Source organism: Toxorhynchites rutilus, chromosome 3 (assembly GCF_029784135.1).
Source record: "Toxorhynchites rutilus septentrionalis strain SRP chromosome 3, ASM2978413v1, whole genome shotgun sequence".
Taxonomy (NCBI): Eukaryota; Metazoa; Arthropoda; class Insecta; order Diptera; family Culicidae; genus Toxorhynchites; species Toxorhynchites rutilus.
The window spans coordinates 83,133,367-83,151,465 of NC_073746.1; the positions used below are offsets into that span (position 1 = coordinate 83,133,367).

The window sequence follows — 18,099 nt, forward strand, 5'->3', positions numbered from 1 at the left end:
TATTTAACGTATTTGTTTATTAAGCCACTTGTGTTTAAATCTAGAGTCATATCAGTTAAGTCATTCAAAGATTTGAAGAAACTCATTCACACAGCGATTTTTCAATGTTAAGTAGCGTGAGTTTAAAATTAAATTAAACCGCTAGACTATGAGAAATAAATCGTTTTTGTTTTGTTTTGTGAGGTGATAACTAATATCGCCTAAACAAATCGGCTCTCCACTTGTGTAAGTGTTCTAATCTCAAATCAAACATTTTCGCGTCTTGTTTGCACCATGGATTGTTTAATGTTCCTAGCTACTATTTGAACTGACTGATGTGTAGGACAATAAATAACTACCACTGTTAATACTTCGCTCGTTTCGTCTACAGAAAAAAAATATGCCATCTAAAAATATAGCATGGGCATCTCATCCATGAAGTTAGCTCATTATATTCATGTCAAAAAGTATCTAAGTACACTTACAACGCTTACAAATCTAACGCCTTTATTGGTTTTGTGTATAACTAAGTACGTATCTCGTATCGGAAGCCTAGGAAACTTCCTTGTTTTTCAACATCAATTCCGCTTCTCTCACTTTGAACGAGTTTGAGCTGGGACTTTTGATCAGATGCTCCGTAACCCTCAGGTGATTGTTGGACATATTGCGTGGCACTGGTGCGGTTGGGGCACGCTTCTGATTACCCGCAAAGTACGCTTCGATCTGCGCCAGACTCTTGCCGTGCGTTTCTGGGAGGAATATGAGGGCAAACAGGAACCCGAACACGGATACCACGGCGAAGAACCACTGAACCGCATGAGATCCACCAAGGAAATCGGCCATTGATCTGTGGGTGAAACATTCATCAAAACAACAATCTGGAATTGCTAAGGATACGACTTACCTGTAACTTTGTACAGCGAAGAACATCAGCAAGTTTGCCATGGAGTAGGAAAGAGAGTGACCCAATCCACGAATCTCCATGGGGAAAAGTTCAGCCGTCATGGTCCACGGAATTGTCAGCAGCCCAATCATGGAGGCACACACATACAGTAACAAACACAGAACAGGTACCCAAGTCAGGGTAGTGGTTTTTTCCTTGATCCACAACGTGAAGAAACCGGAAACAGTCATACAAATTGCCATCCCGATCGTGGACACCATTGTCAGATGTCTTCTGGCGAATTTTTTCAGCAACCATGCGTTCAACAAGGACATGGTGAAACGAGTCAAACCAACAAAGATGGAAGCCGTGAAGGCGTTCACCTCGGTTCCAACATCCTGGATGAATGTTACGGCGAAGAAAAGGGTTATGTAGATACCGCTGAACTGTTGGATCAAGAAGAACCAAAACAAGATGATCATCGGTTTGTAACCGGTTGGTTTGAGGAAGCCACGCAATTTAGACTTGTTAGCACCAACGGTTCGCTCGGCTTCACGGAGTCTAGACTCACGTTCCTTGAGCAGTGCGTTAAGGTGCATCTCAGATAAGGGTTGCTCCTGTAATGTACAATGATACCGTTAGAAAATGAAGATTGGTGGAGAAATGGCAACAATTACTCACCGTATGCTCCGGTTGAGGATATTTCTTGTAAAGAAATTTGAGCGATCGAGCGGCATCTTCAATGCGTCCCTTGGAAACCAGCCAAACGGGAGACTCAGGTACGAATAGTTGAATGAGCAGCACTGGGACGATAGTGTAAATAATGTTTATCCAAGCGACCAGTCGCCAGTTCATGTAAGCGCCCTTGGCATATGCGATCACCATACCTGAGATAGTACAAAATATATTAATTTATTATAAATTAGTGAACAATGTGGATGTTAAATGAAAACTAACTAATGTATCGCAACTGTGTTTGGATGTTTTAACGACCTATAAAATTAATCGAATATGATCGATAAAATAGAACGGATGGAACAATTTGAACGAAAGTGTGTTTGATGTTTATGTTACCGGAAATAACGGTGCAGATTATCATCCGTTAAACAAACATGAAACGTTCTTGACTCTTGTGTTTAATTAAATAGAAGTATGTCGTACCGCTATATCGTTGCGGAGCAATTTAGAAATATCAGTGCAATCAAGCATTTCGTATCGTGTCTTCCCGAACACGAGTATGATGACGGTCCATTCCTTGATGAAGATCAAACGAATATTTGAGGATGGTATCTGCTCACGCAACGCGTAGTTCAAAGTAGGACATACCAAACCGCTCGAATAGGTTTAGATAGCATACTCTTTCTGAAGTGCCATTCAGCCCATCCAGCATCCGGTTGTGATTTGCCGATCTTTATCAAAGACTCACGAACTGTTTTCTATTTTATTACCCACTACCCACTTCCCGCTTTACGATATACCGATATGAATAGACAAATCGGTCTTGGTCTGCATCGGGAAGTCAAACATACCACACTATCATCACGTCGAATATCGTTTTAAAATACTCGACGGAGAATAAATCTGTGTCGTTCTAATCACCAAATCGAAAGCACTGATTCCCTAGGTCCAAAACATGGCTCGGTAAAGTCATATTCAACTGAGAATAGTCAGGGGCCTATGAAGACATCGGCCTTCGCATTCAATTGAAAATGAGTTTTTGCTTCTTCCAGCAGTATCTCTGTCAACATAAATCAAAAGTCATTTGGGCCCTATCGTCGTTATCTGTTCTACGACGCTCTGTGTTCGCTCAATTATTCGCCGTCAAATGAACTTCACGGCATTTTGAAGTAAACCCGCTCCAGACTGAATTCGTTTCTTTCTCTCATTCGAAAATTGTGGATGAGTTCACGGTGGGTGAACAATGGAGCCATCCATTAATGGTGGAAGTACTTTTTTGCATCAGAAGTTTTCGTTTCACTTTATATGGACGCTGAAAATAATGACAACGAGATACATGTCGGGGTGGAGTAGTAGTGGTGGCGTAAAGACAGGTTGAATGAAGAAGCAGATTTGTATTTATTCGCCAGTCTAATTAGAATAACAATTTGCATCAACTGAAGTCGAATTGACGATTGTTAACAGCGAGAATAACTGATGAACTAGTCATGTTGACAGCGAATGCCGAAGTAGTCCTACTCGAAGCGGTGCGACTGAGCGGAGAGTCGATTTTCAAGTTTCGTCTCCGGAAATGTTGGACTCTAGTCCGATAAGTGATCGCGGTAACAGAATCTAAGGCAGAGTTTTTCAAATGGTGCTCCGCGAAATTATAGTAATGCTCCTACTTGAAAACCTTGCTTGAAAAAAAAACATTCTTTAATTTAATTTCACTGGGCATATAGTAATTTATCTTGTTTACTTCGAGTCAGATGTCGTGTATCTGCGACGAACAACCGAAATAGAGTTGTTCCCAGTTGGGTGATGTCAATGCAAATAGGATTTGGTTTATTGATAAAAAAAATGCAGGTTCTCAGTCAATTGTTTTTGCTATAAAAAGTGCTGTCATTAAAAAAAAATTTAAAAATTTTCAGGCTTACCAACACACCCACACCAAAGAGTTCGCAAAGAGCCCCCTGGTAATGAGCTTTTTTGACAATAGAAACACAAGCAAACAGAAATTGGTAGCTACAAAACAAAAAACAAAAATAGAGTAAAACACAAATATTAACACAGTTTAGTTAAGTTCATGTTAAGGTGTGTGTGATAAGCATCATTTACTAATATTATTAGTAGGGATGTACCCAGTGGAACTATGTTCCTTTGAAGGGATCCCTTAAATGTAAAAACCTAGCTTCTACAGCTTGATATATTTTTAAACACGATTTGAATGCAATGTACACTGGTAATTAGCACGACATTATGTCAAAAGATTTCCAACTTCTAATTTTAAGAGCTGCTTTAAACTGTATTTAAAATTAGAAGTTGGAAATCTTTTGACATAATTACCAGTGTACATTGTATTGCATTGCTGCTTGCACTGTGGTCTGGTCACATATGCTACATGGACTGGAAAGTCCCGGGATTTTAAATGAAAACAATCGTTTTATGGGCAAAGCTGTAATTATTCCTCAACATAGTTCCCTTCGAGGGCAATACACTTGGTATATCGAGTTCCCAACATTTCGATTCCCTTTCAGTAGTACGAAACGTTTAAGTCTTCGAAATATGCCTAAGTGCCACTCTGCAGACTGCCTATTGGACTCAGGATCCACGTTTCATCCATTTTCACAAAACGCCAAAAGAAGTCCACTCGATTACGCTTCAACAACGCCGAACCGGTTGTTGAATCATCAACCGCGGTTTTTGGTCGACGATCAGCAAACGCGGCACCCATCGCGCGTATAGCTTTTTCATGTCCAAAATGTCGTGCAAAATGTATCCAATTCGTTCTTTTGAAATGCCTACGGACTGAGCTAACTCGCGTAACTTCACTTTACGATCGTTCTAAACGAGTTGATGCACTTGTTTTATGATTTCTGGATTCGTAGCCTCTTTTGGCCTTCCAGAGCGAGGTGCATCTGCGGTGCTTGTACGATCCATTTTAAATTCACTAAACTACCGATAAACTGTTGTTCTCGAAGGAGCAGAAGTGGAATAACATTCCGTCAACCACTGCATTGATGAGTCAGGAGTTTTTCCCATCAAAAAACAATGTTTGATCAAAACACGATATTTCTTTTTCTCATTTTCTATACGAATGCTCAGGTAGAGACACTTAACAACTGTACTTTTCGAACAAATAAAGGAAATGTCATGAAATTTCACACATAAGTCAGTGGCAGATGAACCTCTCGAAATGAATCTCTTCCATTTTTGAGGACAGATGAACCTCTCGAAATGAATCTCTTCCATTTTTGAGGGCAGATGAACCTCTCGAAATGAATCTTTTTCATTTTTAAGGAACACGTAGGCCCAAAAATAATCAGAATGTGGTTTTGAAAAAAAAATATTGAATGAATAAAACTGTCAATAAAATCAATCAATCATTCTTAGTTTTGTTCTTTCTTTGTTCTCCACAACGAAGGAATGTTAAAATGCTGAACAAACTTTGCGAAGGAGGATATATATATAGGGGGCCTCCATAGCCACATTGGTTGCGCGTTCGCTTAGTAAGCGATCGATCGTGAGTTCAAAACTCAGGGCCCTCATTGACCATCTTTGTGTTGTTACAGAATAACTACGTCCACGCAACAATCATCCGCGATGGAGATCGATCCACGGTCGAAATATGATCGATTCATCCATACAACTGCTCTGCTCTGCAAGACACATCGGGCTGCTGTTCTATAAATAACTCAACAATGATCAATCAACTGTCTCCGCTGTCCGGTCTAACTGGATAATGGAAGAACAGATAGAAAACTCTTACGCCTAAATGGCTGCTACTGTGTAAATGTGTACCATATGGAATGGTATAGAAGGGAATACTCTAACGCCGAAAAATGGCAACTGTGTAATGTGCTAATTATAGATATGATAAATATGTGACATGTACACGATTAAAATTCGGCTCTGTTACAACTAAAATGCCAATGAGCCTAAAATAAATAAAAGGGACAAAAAAAAAAAAAAAAAGGTGTTCTCAAATGGGGATCAACATAGGGTAGGAGCCTGCCTGTTGGTCTCAAATGTTCCTATCTCACGCCTCCACGAAGATCATATGACGACATTTTTAGATCGGGCGTGAACTGGAAACACACACCTGGTCTTGGCTCCGAGAACGGGTGTCGAAAGTGGCTAAGTGAGGGGGTGCGAGCGAGTCAGAGCGCTATATCTCTCCCGGGGAAGGCCTCCCGGGTCATGGAGGCCTTGCCAACCCGCTGTCTCCCGGGCAAAGGAGATACACCCAATAAAATGGAGCTACGATCACGAAGAATAATTAGAATGCGATCACCCGAGGAGGGTCCCCGAACTGGAGCTGGTCCTGGAACGGGCGTAAGAGCGAGCGGCCAGCGGCTGGAGGGCGATGTGCAAGAGCGGGCCACCAGCCGGGTTCAACCCGAAGAGCTACCGCCACACGGAAACAGCAGCCATCGACATCACCCAAGAAACGCTGCGCCTACGAGACGTGTTGCGACTGCCAGACGACAGTCGTCCACACTTGTGGGTACCACTAGGCGCCGGATCATGTGGACACACGAAATGAATGAATTCGTGATCCGCGCCTATTACATCTGCACTGCTTTGGAGACGGACATGAGCGGTCGCCCTCGAATACTAACAATGTTCGAGGAAGCGTATCCAGAGTTCGTCGGGAGGCTTGATCAGAACGCGATGAACGCGAGGCGTAGAGCGATAGTACGCAACAACATGCTCTCCCAAACGCAAATCGACGAGATCAAGCAGCAGGTGCAGAGAGAAATAAGCTCCAGGAACAACAGAGCAAGCGATGTGTCGAGACGAAGTTCAGTACGGCTGAGCAATTCATTCGCGAGTGGGGCACGCGAATCAGCACCAGTGGAGGCCACAGTACAACAACCCCCTGAGCCGGAAGACCCACAGGCAGATCAACAACTACTACGCGATCTGGTCTTCCACTACGACGAGGCGATCTCACAGTTCCGCGACACAGACCCATTGTCGCGCCCCAGGATCCCGAAGTTGCAGCATTCCCGCAGGCTGACAAGTGCAGTAAAGCTCATGAACGAGCACGTTCTTCCGCTGCACTTGGTTGATGCTGAGAACATGGAGGAGCTGCAACTGAAAGTTTACTGTGCTGCTGTGGCGACCGCCAAAAGTTTAGGATACCGTATTAGGCCAAGAGGCGGACTGCTCCAACATCTCCGTGAAAGGCGTGAGCCTCCATGGCGAAGGAGATTGGAGCAACGGATCCTAAACAAGCGCGCCGCAATTGGAAGACTGATGGCGTACAAAAGAGGCAGCAGATCGGCGAAATTATGTCGCCAAGTTGCTGTGATCGTGCGGCCTACTGAACTTCGCCAGCTGGGAGCTCACCAGCTGACGGAAAAACTCGACACACTGGTACAGCAATTGAGCGTCCTAACTAAACGGCTGAAACGTTACTCTGACTCTGCAAAGCGCCAGGAACAAAATCGGATGTTCAGAGATAACGAAAAAGCGTTCTACGACCACATTAGCGACGAGAAGCCCGACTACCGCGAAGGTTTGCCAGATATTAGCGATGTGACGAACTTCTGGGCTGGTATTTGGGAGACCCCAGTAGAACATCGCGACGGGCAAATGTGGTTAAGACGGGAGGAGGAGAGTTGTGGTGAAATTGGAGAGATGCCAGCTATCATCGTCGGAGAGAACGATGTCCGCGAAGCCTCGCGGTACCTGAGGAACTGGGCAGCACCGGGCCCCGATGGTGTCCAGAACTTTTGGCACAAGAAGCTGACCGTCGCACATCCAAAGATAGCTGAGTGCTTCAACAAGGTGCTACGTGACCCACACAACCTCCCTGAATTCGCCACCCGTGGCGTCACCTTCCTCCTCCCGAAAGACAGCAACACATTGAACCCATCAAAGTACAGACCGATAACGTGCCTATCGAGTCTGTACAAAATACTGAGCAGTATAATTACCGCCAAAGTTTCTGCTCACTGCGAACAGCATCACATCATCGCAGAAGAGCAGAAAGGATGCAGGAAAAATACGCATGGCTGCAAAGACCAGGCCATCATCGACGCAGCCATAGTCGGCCAGGCGGTATATAACCAGCGGAACCTAAGTATGGCCTACATCGATTACAGGAAGGCTTATGACTCCATACCTCACTCGTTTCTCGTCCGGGTATTGGAGCTCTACAAAATTGATCCCGTCGTCGTTAGGTTCCTGCAGCATGCGATGAGGCAGTGGAGTACGTCTCTGCACCTCAGTGATGGGGAAAATGTGTTGCAGTCTAGAACGCTGCAGATAAAGAGGGGGATATTCCAAGGCGACTCTTTCAGCCCGCTTTGGTTTTGTCTGGCACTGAACCCCCTCAGTAGGACGCTCAATAGAAACGGTCATGGCTATAAAATAAGGTATGGCGACGGCGCCCACGAAGAAGTGACCCATACCTTCTACATGGATGATCTCAAGGTCTACGCTGATTCACGTCAGCGTCTAGGTGTAGCTATCCGGGTTGTCGAAGACATAAGCAGGGACATCTGCATGGAGTTCGGCCTCGACAAGTGCCGCTGTGTCCATCTGCTGAAAGGGCAGCTTACCGAATCCGGAGGTTACGAGGTCTATGACGGCGAGTTCATAAGAGACATGGTTCGTGGCGAATCCTATAAATATCTTGGATTCCGACAGCTCACCGGGATTCGCCACTCCGACATCAAGACGGAGCTGCGAGACAAGTTCTTGAGTCGAGTGAACTGTGTCCTGAGGACTTTCCTCAACGCGGGGAACAAGGTACGCGCGATCAACACATTCGCGGTTCCCCTGCTGTCCTTCAGTTTTGGTGTAGTCAAATGGAGCAAAACTGACCTAGAGGACCTTGAGAGGAGGATGAGGAAAGCATTCAAAGAGGCCGGAATGCACCATCCTCAATCGGCACTGGAGAGAGTTTCACTGCCACGCAAAGAAGGGGGACTTGGAATAGTCGACATATCTGCACTGTGTGTTGCCCAGGTACGACAACTGCGCGAGTACTTCGCAGAACGCGCCAACCAAAACGCGCTATACCGGGCTGTCTGCGCCGCCGACAGAGGATACAGCGCTCTGCACTTGGCGCAAGCGGAGTACCAACTCAACTGCAATCTGCAGACAGTGGAGGAGAAGATTGCAGCTTGGAAGCAGAAGGCAGTGCATGGTGCCCACCCCCATCAACTGGACCGGCCACACGTCGACAAGGCCGCATCTAATCTGTGGCTAACGCGTGGTGAACTCTCTTCAGTAGTAGAAGCTGACATGATAGCCATCCAGGACAGGATAATGCCGACGAGAAACTGCAGGCGGTACGTCTGGCATCAAGACGTTGATGACATTTGCCGGATGTGCCATCAACCAGGTGAAAACATAGAGCACATTATGGGAGGCTGTCCCGTTTTGGCCAACGCAGCCTACACCGAGCGCCACAACAACGTGGCCCGTATTGTTCATTGACAACTGGCGCTCCAATGTGCTCTACTGGAAGACAACGTACCAAACTACCGGTACCTGCCTGCACCTGTCCTGGGAAATGACCGTTTCAAGCTGTACTGGGATCGCACTGTTCTGACCGACCTCTCGATCCACCACAACCGCCCAGATATATTGGTTTACGACAAGAGCGACCGCAAAGTCACCATCATCGATGTCGCTATTCCACTGAACCAGAATCTGGAGGAGACCCACGGTCGCAAAATCTGCAAGTACCGACCATTGGCCGTGGAGCTCAAGGAACTGTGGGGGCTAAGGGAGGTCCCAAGAATTGTTCCAGTCGTTCTCTCTGGAACTGGAATTGTCCCGAAGACACTTCTGGAAGCGCTAAAGGTGTTGAACATGGAGAAGGAATTGGCCGGCATCCAAAAGTCGGTCATCCTTAGCACCTGCGCGATTGTCCGACAATTTCTCGGTCAGGACTGAAACAGCACGAGCATGCAGATACGTGCATTCCGCAGAGCCTAGTCCCCCTTTGGCATTCAGAAGCCCGGGGGCAGGTGAAAATTCTGGCTAGGTTCGCCTAGTTAAGAAGTGAGATAAGTCTGCCTTAGAAAAAAAAGGTGTTCCTCAAGGATCAGTGTTGGGTCCTCTTTTTTAAAAAAAAAAGAGGATATAATTTTTGGAAATTTTATCATAAAATCTGTTACATTTCAAATCAAAGTTCTGTAGAGATGGAATTTTGAGCAACATATTTGTGGTCTACATATAACAGCAACTTTAGTGGCAGATACAGGTCCACTTTTTTTAATGAATGTTCGAAAGATCACTAACTGATATCTCGTGAGAAGCAACAACAGTTTAAGGCATGGGTTTCTAAATGAATAGTAATACGATAAGGCATTATTACAAACTTTTTTTTTCTTCACACTCAAAGTACGGTACAAATTGATAAAAAGACGGGACAATACTAAATGGTCGAAAAAACGGTACTGTCCCGTTCAAAACGGCATTTGGCCAGCCTACTCAGAACATATTCAAGGCGTCTTGCTTGGCATAGAAATCTCGACTAATTACTAAACAAAAATAACGCAATATACTACGTTGAGAAGGCGGACGTTGTGAACATTAGTACTAATGAAGAAGAGGATGGAGAGCGTCGAATGAATGGTGTGTGTCGACGAAGAACTGTAGATTATTGTTTTCTCTCCAAATCACTATTTCTCGCGTCGCTGTGCAATCGCCTACCCTGATTCCAGCAACGTCTTCAATCCGTATTGGATCGACACACGTGCTCTCCAGCTGGTGTTTTATCAGGATGGATGGCAATAGCGTGATTCCCATTTTGCAATACGATCCTGTGTGGTTTGAAGAATTTTAATAATTCGTTGTACTCATTCAATGAGGCTTCCAACTCGCCCCCGATACCGCCCGGCTTGAGGTGAATTGAGGTTACATGCGCATGTGTCAATGAAAGTTCTATGAAGTGGACGTAGCGTCATCTGTCATTCAACAACGTGAATAAATTCGTTCTATTCAAAAAACTAGTGGAGGGTTATATCAGAGGTACAACCCCAAGGTTGATGTAGGACTACCGTTGGTTTAGTGATCATTTGTTCGAAGTTGCATCTATATCATTTCTCTTTCAAATGGAGCGCCGATTAGGCAGTGCCCTCCAACATAAGGCGCACTCCGTCACAACTACTCTCGTGGGGTACCATCCGTTTGAGCAGTCCTCGCAAATATTCTCGTTGAACAGTCAGTCTCTATAAGCACGCTGGACGCCCCTCCCCTTCTGATGTAGCTCGGATATGATGTGTCCGATTGCTCTGTTCACAGCATTCCAGGTGCTCCGTCACGACACATTTCCTCCACGATATTACCAGCATGAAGGGTAGACCTCGTTTATCAGCGTTTTCTTGAAAAACTGAGTCATATCATCAATCTTATACAATTTTTGAGCAATTGAAACAAGTTTCTGGATCAACGTAGACATGTTACCGTTCAAATGAAGTGGTTATTATACCATTTTGTTAGGTTGCTTAGGAGGTATTAATGCTCAAAATTGTGTTGTTCCAGCGTAACGCTCTCGTTTTCGAAACTTTGTAAGTTCAACTCAGTATAGAAATGAAAGATGTAGTCCTACATAGAAACAAACGAAGGTTAAATAAATTGGACATTGTTTATGCAAAAATAATAAAATCGCGATAAAGAAAATAGGGGTTGGATGTAGAAGAAAATTTGGCATTGTATCTATATTTTGTAGCCAAGTTAAAAAAAATCTCAAAAGTTTTGTAGGAATTTTTTCGTTGCACAAATGTTGTTTACCATCTTAATCGGTATCAAATATACGGTAATCAGTGTCCTAGCGGTGTGATATATAGTTTTCGACCTATTCTCATGCCTCTTTATTTTTAACCCTTTGCGGTCGTTTGTCTGCTATCAGCCACCACAGCAAGGAATCATACTAAAAACTTAATTCCACTATGTAATAGTTCTGATTTTTTACAAACGGATTGCAATGTCTAGTAAACTTTTTCACGAATGTATAAGGTGTTTCTATGAATAACGGTGCTTGGTATAAATAAAATATTATTAGCGTGGAAAGATAAGAGGATTAACCGCAAAGGGTTGATATGCTTCAAAGTATTTTATCATTCTAATTTGGGTGAAGACAAACACAACGAGATATAGACAACTCAAATCTGACCAACCATTCTCTTGCGATGATGAGTTGTACGTACGTGGGAAAATCTTTGTTTTGTATAATATATAAATTCATCATCATTCAACAACTCAAAGTGTTTCTCACCTAAGGAAGCAATCGTCGGTCCCGAAGAGATCAGCGAACCACGCATGTCAGGACGTGACACCTCGGTGATGTATACAATGGCCGGGCTCGTTCCTATGGCACAAGCGAAACCAGTCAGCACACGTCCGACCATAATCCAGAAAAAGTTATCCGCAAGAGCGATGGCGATCCAGCCGATGATACAAGGGATCGCCGCCAGCTTGATGGTGTTCAGCCGGCCCAAAAACTCCATGATCACTCCGGCGACCAGTGATCCTATCGGGACCATGATCACAATGATCGAAGCGATCCATGAGGATTGAGCTTTCGTCACGACGACATCGCTGTTCGGATCTTCCAGCTGTGGAATCAAGATAGCGGAGTACGCCAACGAAATACCGATGACGATGTGGAAAGCAGCTGCGATAATGGCCGAGAAGATCTGTGGAAAGGCTGACTTTATGTTGGTCTCATACTTGCTGAGCGAGCGACAGCTGGCAATGATTTCGCGAAATGCATCATCTTTATTTTGCTCTGTATTTTCTCTGTTGGCAACGGGAAGAAAAAAGAGGAAAAATCGAGTTAGTGTAAATTGCGACAATTTTCTGTGAGTAATGACCGGTAATGGAAATGATTATAATGATGATTGCGATCGTCCACCGTCCGACTCAGTCGGTCAGTTAGTCAGCATAACACATCACGTCGTGCTCCCAGTCGATCCATCAGGCCAGGGCGAGAGTGGAACGCCCGATTGCGAAAATGTGAACGATTAACTATAACAATTGACAAGGGCGGACCGCCTGCTGGCCGCAAATTGGGTTCAAAGATCCAAATAATTGGAATTAGTGTACTCGTACATGTGCGGGTATCACGGGCAAGTTCAATGTCGCCGCCGGGTATGCTCTGACAACTAGACGATTATTGTTGATACGGCAACATCATGAGAACCAGAATAAATTGTTATTTCAGAGGAGTGTCATTTCGGCTTTTATTATTGAATCGCATTGAGTTTCGCAATGGGCGATGTTGCTAGGTTTGTGATACGGAATGGAAACGGCATGCATGATGTGTTGAGTCGGAGCTGGTAAAATTCGGTCAAAACGAATAAATCATGAATAATATCCATGTTCAACCGAAGAGGTAATAACATGTTGATATTACGTCTTCAGCACCACGCACTAGACGAATTACCGGTATAACATCGAGGATTCGCTCAGCAATTCCAAATCGATTGTGAATGTTTTATAACATGTGCGCTGCATTCAAAAAACGTATCATTGAATCGATCAGATGTATACTATCGACAATACACGAGTGAGCAATAGGTACAGATTTCCTGCTAATTACAAATGTTTCAACTGTATACACGTTTTCCAAATGCTAAAGAATTCACGTTAGAATCGGTCCTTTATTTCAGCGTAACACTTGTAGGAACCATTTTAAGGCCCGTTTGATTCTAGAAAAATGACTATTCAATTATCCATAATAAAATGATTATAATTTTCTTAAATTTTTTTTTTCTTTTTCTTTTGGTCGGAAAATTATTCTAGATAACCAAAGGTTTTGTGCAGTTTGTGTTCGTAATTTTACAAAGTCCTGATGTTAGCAAAATAATGTTTAGCCTAGTGTATCTCTGAACCTCTGTGAACGCTTTATATTGATATGTTCGTCCATTTTTTACCACATTAAGGACCGCACGTTTTGGGGCAAACTTGTGCGCTTCATTTGTTCAGATTCCACGAATGAGATCGTTTGATTCGGTGTGGATGAGACGAAGGCAAACCACCGGTAGGCCTTCGTCCAAGGATTTAACCATCAAGTGTAGAAAACACGAGTTATTTTGTGTTCCATCCGTAACAGGCAGAAAGCGAGACACGAGAAATCTCGTGAGCGGTCCGCAAAATGTTAAAGGAACACTTCATCGCAAATTGTACTAAGATAAAAATACGTTCGTGGAATATTCCAAAAATGAAAGCTTTAAAACGTCATCTCATTTTTATGCGTTGATTTTTCTCGAAGATGCAGCATTTCAAACATAACCTAACAATTTCGACTTCGCATTCTGTTTCTCGATTTTTTATTGAATTTAATTTAAATTCCCAAATTATCCAATGGTGTTAAAATACGAACAGTTTTTAAAACAAACAACTGTGATTATCTAAATATTGGATTGAGTAGGTTAGGGCGGTAGTTGGTCATTTTTGGATAACTTTGGTTATAACTTTGTAGTACGAATTTTTGTGTTAGAATGTTATGTACCACAATGAAGCTTACCTTTTACCCTTTCAATGAAAACTAACCAAATCATTTATTGGACATTTTTCTTTTTTTTTACGTCTTTATATTTCAGAATAAATTGTCCAACTAACCCCACACACGGGGTAAGTTGGTCAATATATAGGGCATGTCTATCATATAATAGGCATGTTCCTTTTTAATCAAATAATAAGCTTTTTTCTATTAGAGATTTCCGTCAACATTAGTTAATTAATTGATTAAATCAAAACAAAAATAGTTAATAAATATCATGTTATCAAGTAAAGAAAAACAAATTAATGAAAATTTCGAATTCTCATCGTTGTTGGAAATTAGTCAGGCAATCTTTTCAATCAGCGATTGCATCTCTCTTCCACTTTGCGGCGCACCAGAGAAGCCAGGTTTGAAGACATGTCTTAATTTTGAAAACATTTGATTATGTGAAAACATTATGAAGACATTATGAAATATGTGAAGACATTTCACTATGACAGTGTATATGGATTTTTAAAAGATATTATTTCCATGAAATTCTAACTATTGGCCAAAAATATTGTCAAAAATGTTTCTATTCTATCATATTTAATGCTACGTCTCCGCGAACGAACGAACGTGATGAATTATAGAGGTTTTAAACTTTTCAGTTCATTCGCCTCTATCCGCGAACGAGGCGGTCTGAATACATCTTGTCTCTAGAAGACATTAGTTCATTTGCGATCGAAAATTCGAATGATTGTGACATTGCTTTTCTATTACTTCGGGTCTATACTATACAATAGATTAACCCAGATCATTCAATCGTCCAGTTCACAAATCGAAGGTTTTCCGGTTACATACCTTTTCAACAATTAGTTTCATGGTTTCAGTTACAACCAAAACTTCAAAGCTGAAATAAACAAATAGAGTTATCACAGTTCCGTTCTTGTGTGAAGAACTTTCCTCCGACTCCGGCGCACACTCGGTTTCTTGCTTGCATTTGTTTTTATGACATTTGTACCGTTCGCCCCAAAGTATATTTAAATAACCTCCAGGTATGCTACATTACTCGATGCGTTATCGTGAGTTCTGATATTCAATGTTGGCGTTTATTATATTCAATGAACATTTTACAGCAAAAAATATAAATATGACGATTATATTGCAAGTGGTTTGTGTGGTGGTTGTCTCGTAATACACTGGGTTTAGCAGTAAAATATATGCTTTCTGTATTCGTCTATAGCTTGCGTAATGAAACGCAGCATACCTTAAAATTTCAAATGCGTTGCTCTCAAACGGGCAATTTTGTGTGACCAACTAGCGAATTTGAAGTAACTAAGCTTGCAGATGCATATTTAGGCTGTGGACGAAATATTACCACAGACAATCTTTTTACTAGCATTTTACATGCAAAAAAAAGTTACTATACACCCAGGTTTTGTTTTTACGCTGATTTTACAATAACGCGATGTTTTTTTTTGCGCGGATTTTCCAATTAACGCGGTGTTTTTACGCGGATTTTCCAATTAAGAGCGAAGTTTTTCTAAGAACGTTAGTGCCATTTACGAAGAAGAAGATGATCGGTGATAAGTTAGAGGGGACCAAGTCGCAAAATTAAAAATTCGAGTTATTGATTGCATTGGATACCAGTGCAATAACACATCTCTCCCTCAGCTCACATTTCTCTTTTCGAATGAACGCGGTTTTTTTTACGCGGATTTTCCTATCAACCCGTTTTTCTTATGCGGTTTCTTTTATGAGGTACGTATCCCCCGCGTAAAAAAAACTGGGTGTACGTGCAAACTGAAAAAAATACCTGAAATTGCGAAAGCCAAGAAAGATAAAATCACACAGTTTCGTGCACAATTGTACCCTGACTAATTATAAAAAAGTTTTACTACTAAGTACAAAACATAAAAATATAAGAATTGAAAAAATAAATATTCCAGAAACAGTAAACTATTATAATAGCACCAAGTTTATGTTCTTGACCAAATCGCTCGAAAATATAGCGTTAAAGTAAGTTCACGCAGATGACCTCAATAAGTTTTCTACATCATTTTAGATTTAGCATCAATGCTCGGATTCTGTATAAAGATACTCAAATGAATATTTCAGGAAAGATTTTATTTTCCAATTGGCTGAAGAGCTAACAATAAATATAGGGAAGAAGTCGAGAACACTTCAATTCCAATGACGGAAATTCATGCTACTGACGCACGGAGGAATTGTGAAATTCAACAATCATGCAAAAGAAAAAGATTTACGAACCATTGTGCTGAGTGTAATAGGTACCGTTCTGAATCATATTTCGGGCGCTTAAGGCATATGATGCAGAAAACACGTCTAAACTTTATGCACAGGTATTATTTGGTTGATATTTTTAATAAATTAGTTCAATATGCTTTTAAGCTTTCTACTTACTACTACCATTTGATTGAAAACATAAAAAGATCATCGAATAAAATGCTTTTCAAATGAAGCGAATAAAAATCAAACTTCGGACACTAAATCAAATTTCGGGCAGATTGAATTCAAATTTCGGACACTTTATTTTGTAATTTTTTGAACGAAAATTATATTACACTTGATTATATTTTATAGTTAACTGCGAAACACCTACCAAGCAATCACAGTAAACTGATAACGATGATGAAAAGTGATGAAACACGAGAGAAATTTAAATATTGATGAACGGGTAATTTCTACGTGCTCACGCTAAGCAAACGTCAAACACAAACGATAGTGAGTAGTGTTGTCAGATTTTTGTCGATTATGTTATAATTAAAATGTAGTTCTCATATGAAATGATAGTGAAACCAAGGGATTACTCTAAAGAAGCAATTGTGATATTAATTTTATAGTTATATCATCAGTGCATTAAGCATTTCAATATATTAAACGGTGTGTCACATCAAATTGCATCACGGAAAAAACGCTGTAGAAATTCGCCCAGTAGACCGATCCTTTTGAAAATTTTAGACAGTAAAATAAAAACTATTAAACAACTTTTGGAATTTTCTTTTTATTCATACTTCGAGCCCAAGCCCGTATGCTCGCACCTTCCTCTTTACCCCGTCCATAAGGTTCTGTACAACGTCAGGTTGTAGTTTTTTTGAACAGAAATCCATTTTCTCTTGAAGTCCGCCTCCGATTTGACAACTTTTGGGTTCTTCCGGAGGGCCTGCTTCATAATCGCCCAATATTTCTCTATTGGGCGAAGCTCCGGCGCGTTGGGCGGGTTCATTTCCTTTGGCACGAAGGTGCCCCGTTGGCTTCGTACCACTCCAACACGTCCTTTGAATAGTGGCACGAAGCGAGATCCGGCCAGAAGATGGTCGGGCCCTCGTGCTGCTTCAATAGTGGTAGTAAGCGCTTCTGTAGGCACTCCTTAAGGTAAACCTGCCCGTTTACCGTGCCGGTCATCACGAAGGGGGCGCTCCGCTTTCCGCAAGATCAGATCGCTAGCCACACCATGTACTTTTTGGCAAACTTGGATAGTTTCTGCTTGCGAATCTCCTCCGGAACGCTGAATTTGTCCTCTGCGGAGAAGAACAACAGGCCCGGCAGCTGACGAAAGTCCGCTTTGACGTAGGATTCATCGTTCATTACCAGGCAATGCGGCTTCGTCAGCATTCCGGTGTACAGCTTCCGGACTCGCGTCTTCCCCACCATGTTTTGCCTTTCGTCGCGGTTAGGAGCCTTCTGAACCTTGTATGTACGCAGGCCCTCCCGCTGCTTGGTCCGCTGGACGAATGAACTTGACAAATTCAACTTATTGGCGACATCCCGGACCGAACTTCTCGGATCACCTCTAAACTGCTTAACTACGCGCTTGTGATCTTTTTCACTGACGGAGCATCCATTTTTGCCGTTCTTCACCTTCCGGTCGATGGTTAGGTTCTCGAAGTATCGTTTTAGTACTTTGCTGACCGTGGATTGGACGATTCCCAGCATCTTACCGATGTCCCGATGTGACAACTCCGGATTCTCGAAATGAGTGCACAGGATTAATTCACGACGCTCTTTTTCGTTCGACGACATTTTTCCAAATTTACGAAAAAGTGACAGTGAAGCATGGCCAACGTGCTCTACACACTCTTATCTGATTATAAGCGAAAGCTGA

General features: G+C 42.4%; 1 protein-coding gene across 5 annotated transcripts in view; it reads right to left on the reverse strand.

Annotated features, from left to right (window-relative positions):
* LOC129777861 (facilitated trehalose transporter Tret1-2 homolog) overlaps nucleotides 1–18,099 on the reverse strand; it is a 59,517-nt gene continuing 41,418 nt past the window's right edge. For all 5 annotated transcript variants that reach the window (XM_055784421.1, XM_055784420.1, XM_055784422.1 and 2 more), the window contains 4 exons: nucleotides 11,763–12,286; nucleotides 1,544–1,749; nucleotides 884–1,479; nucleotides 1–826 (listed from right to left, as the gene is read on the reverse strand). In XM_055784421.1, the coding sequence (XP_055640396.1) occupies nucleotides 532–826; nucleotides 884–1,479; nucleotides 1,544–1,749; nucleotides 11,763–12,286 (1,621 nt within the window). In that variant the 3' untranslated portion in view covers nucleotides 1–531. The remainder of the gene's footprint in view (nucleotides 827–883; nucleotides 1,480–1,543; nucleotides 1,750–11,762; nucleotides 12,287–18,099) is intronic.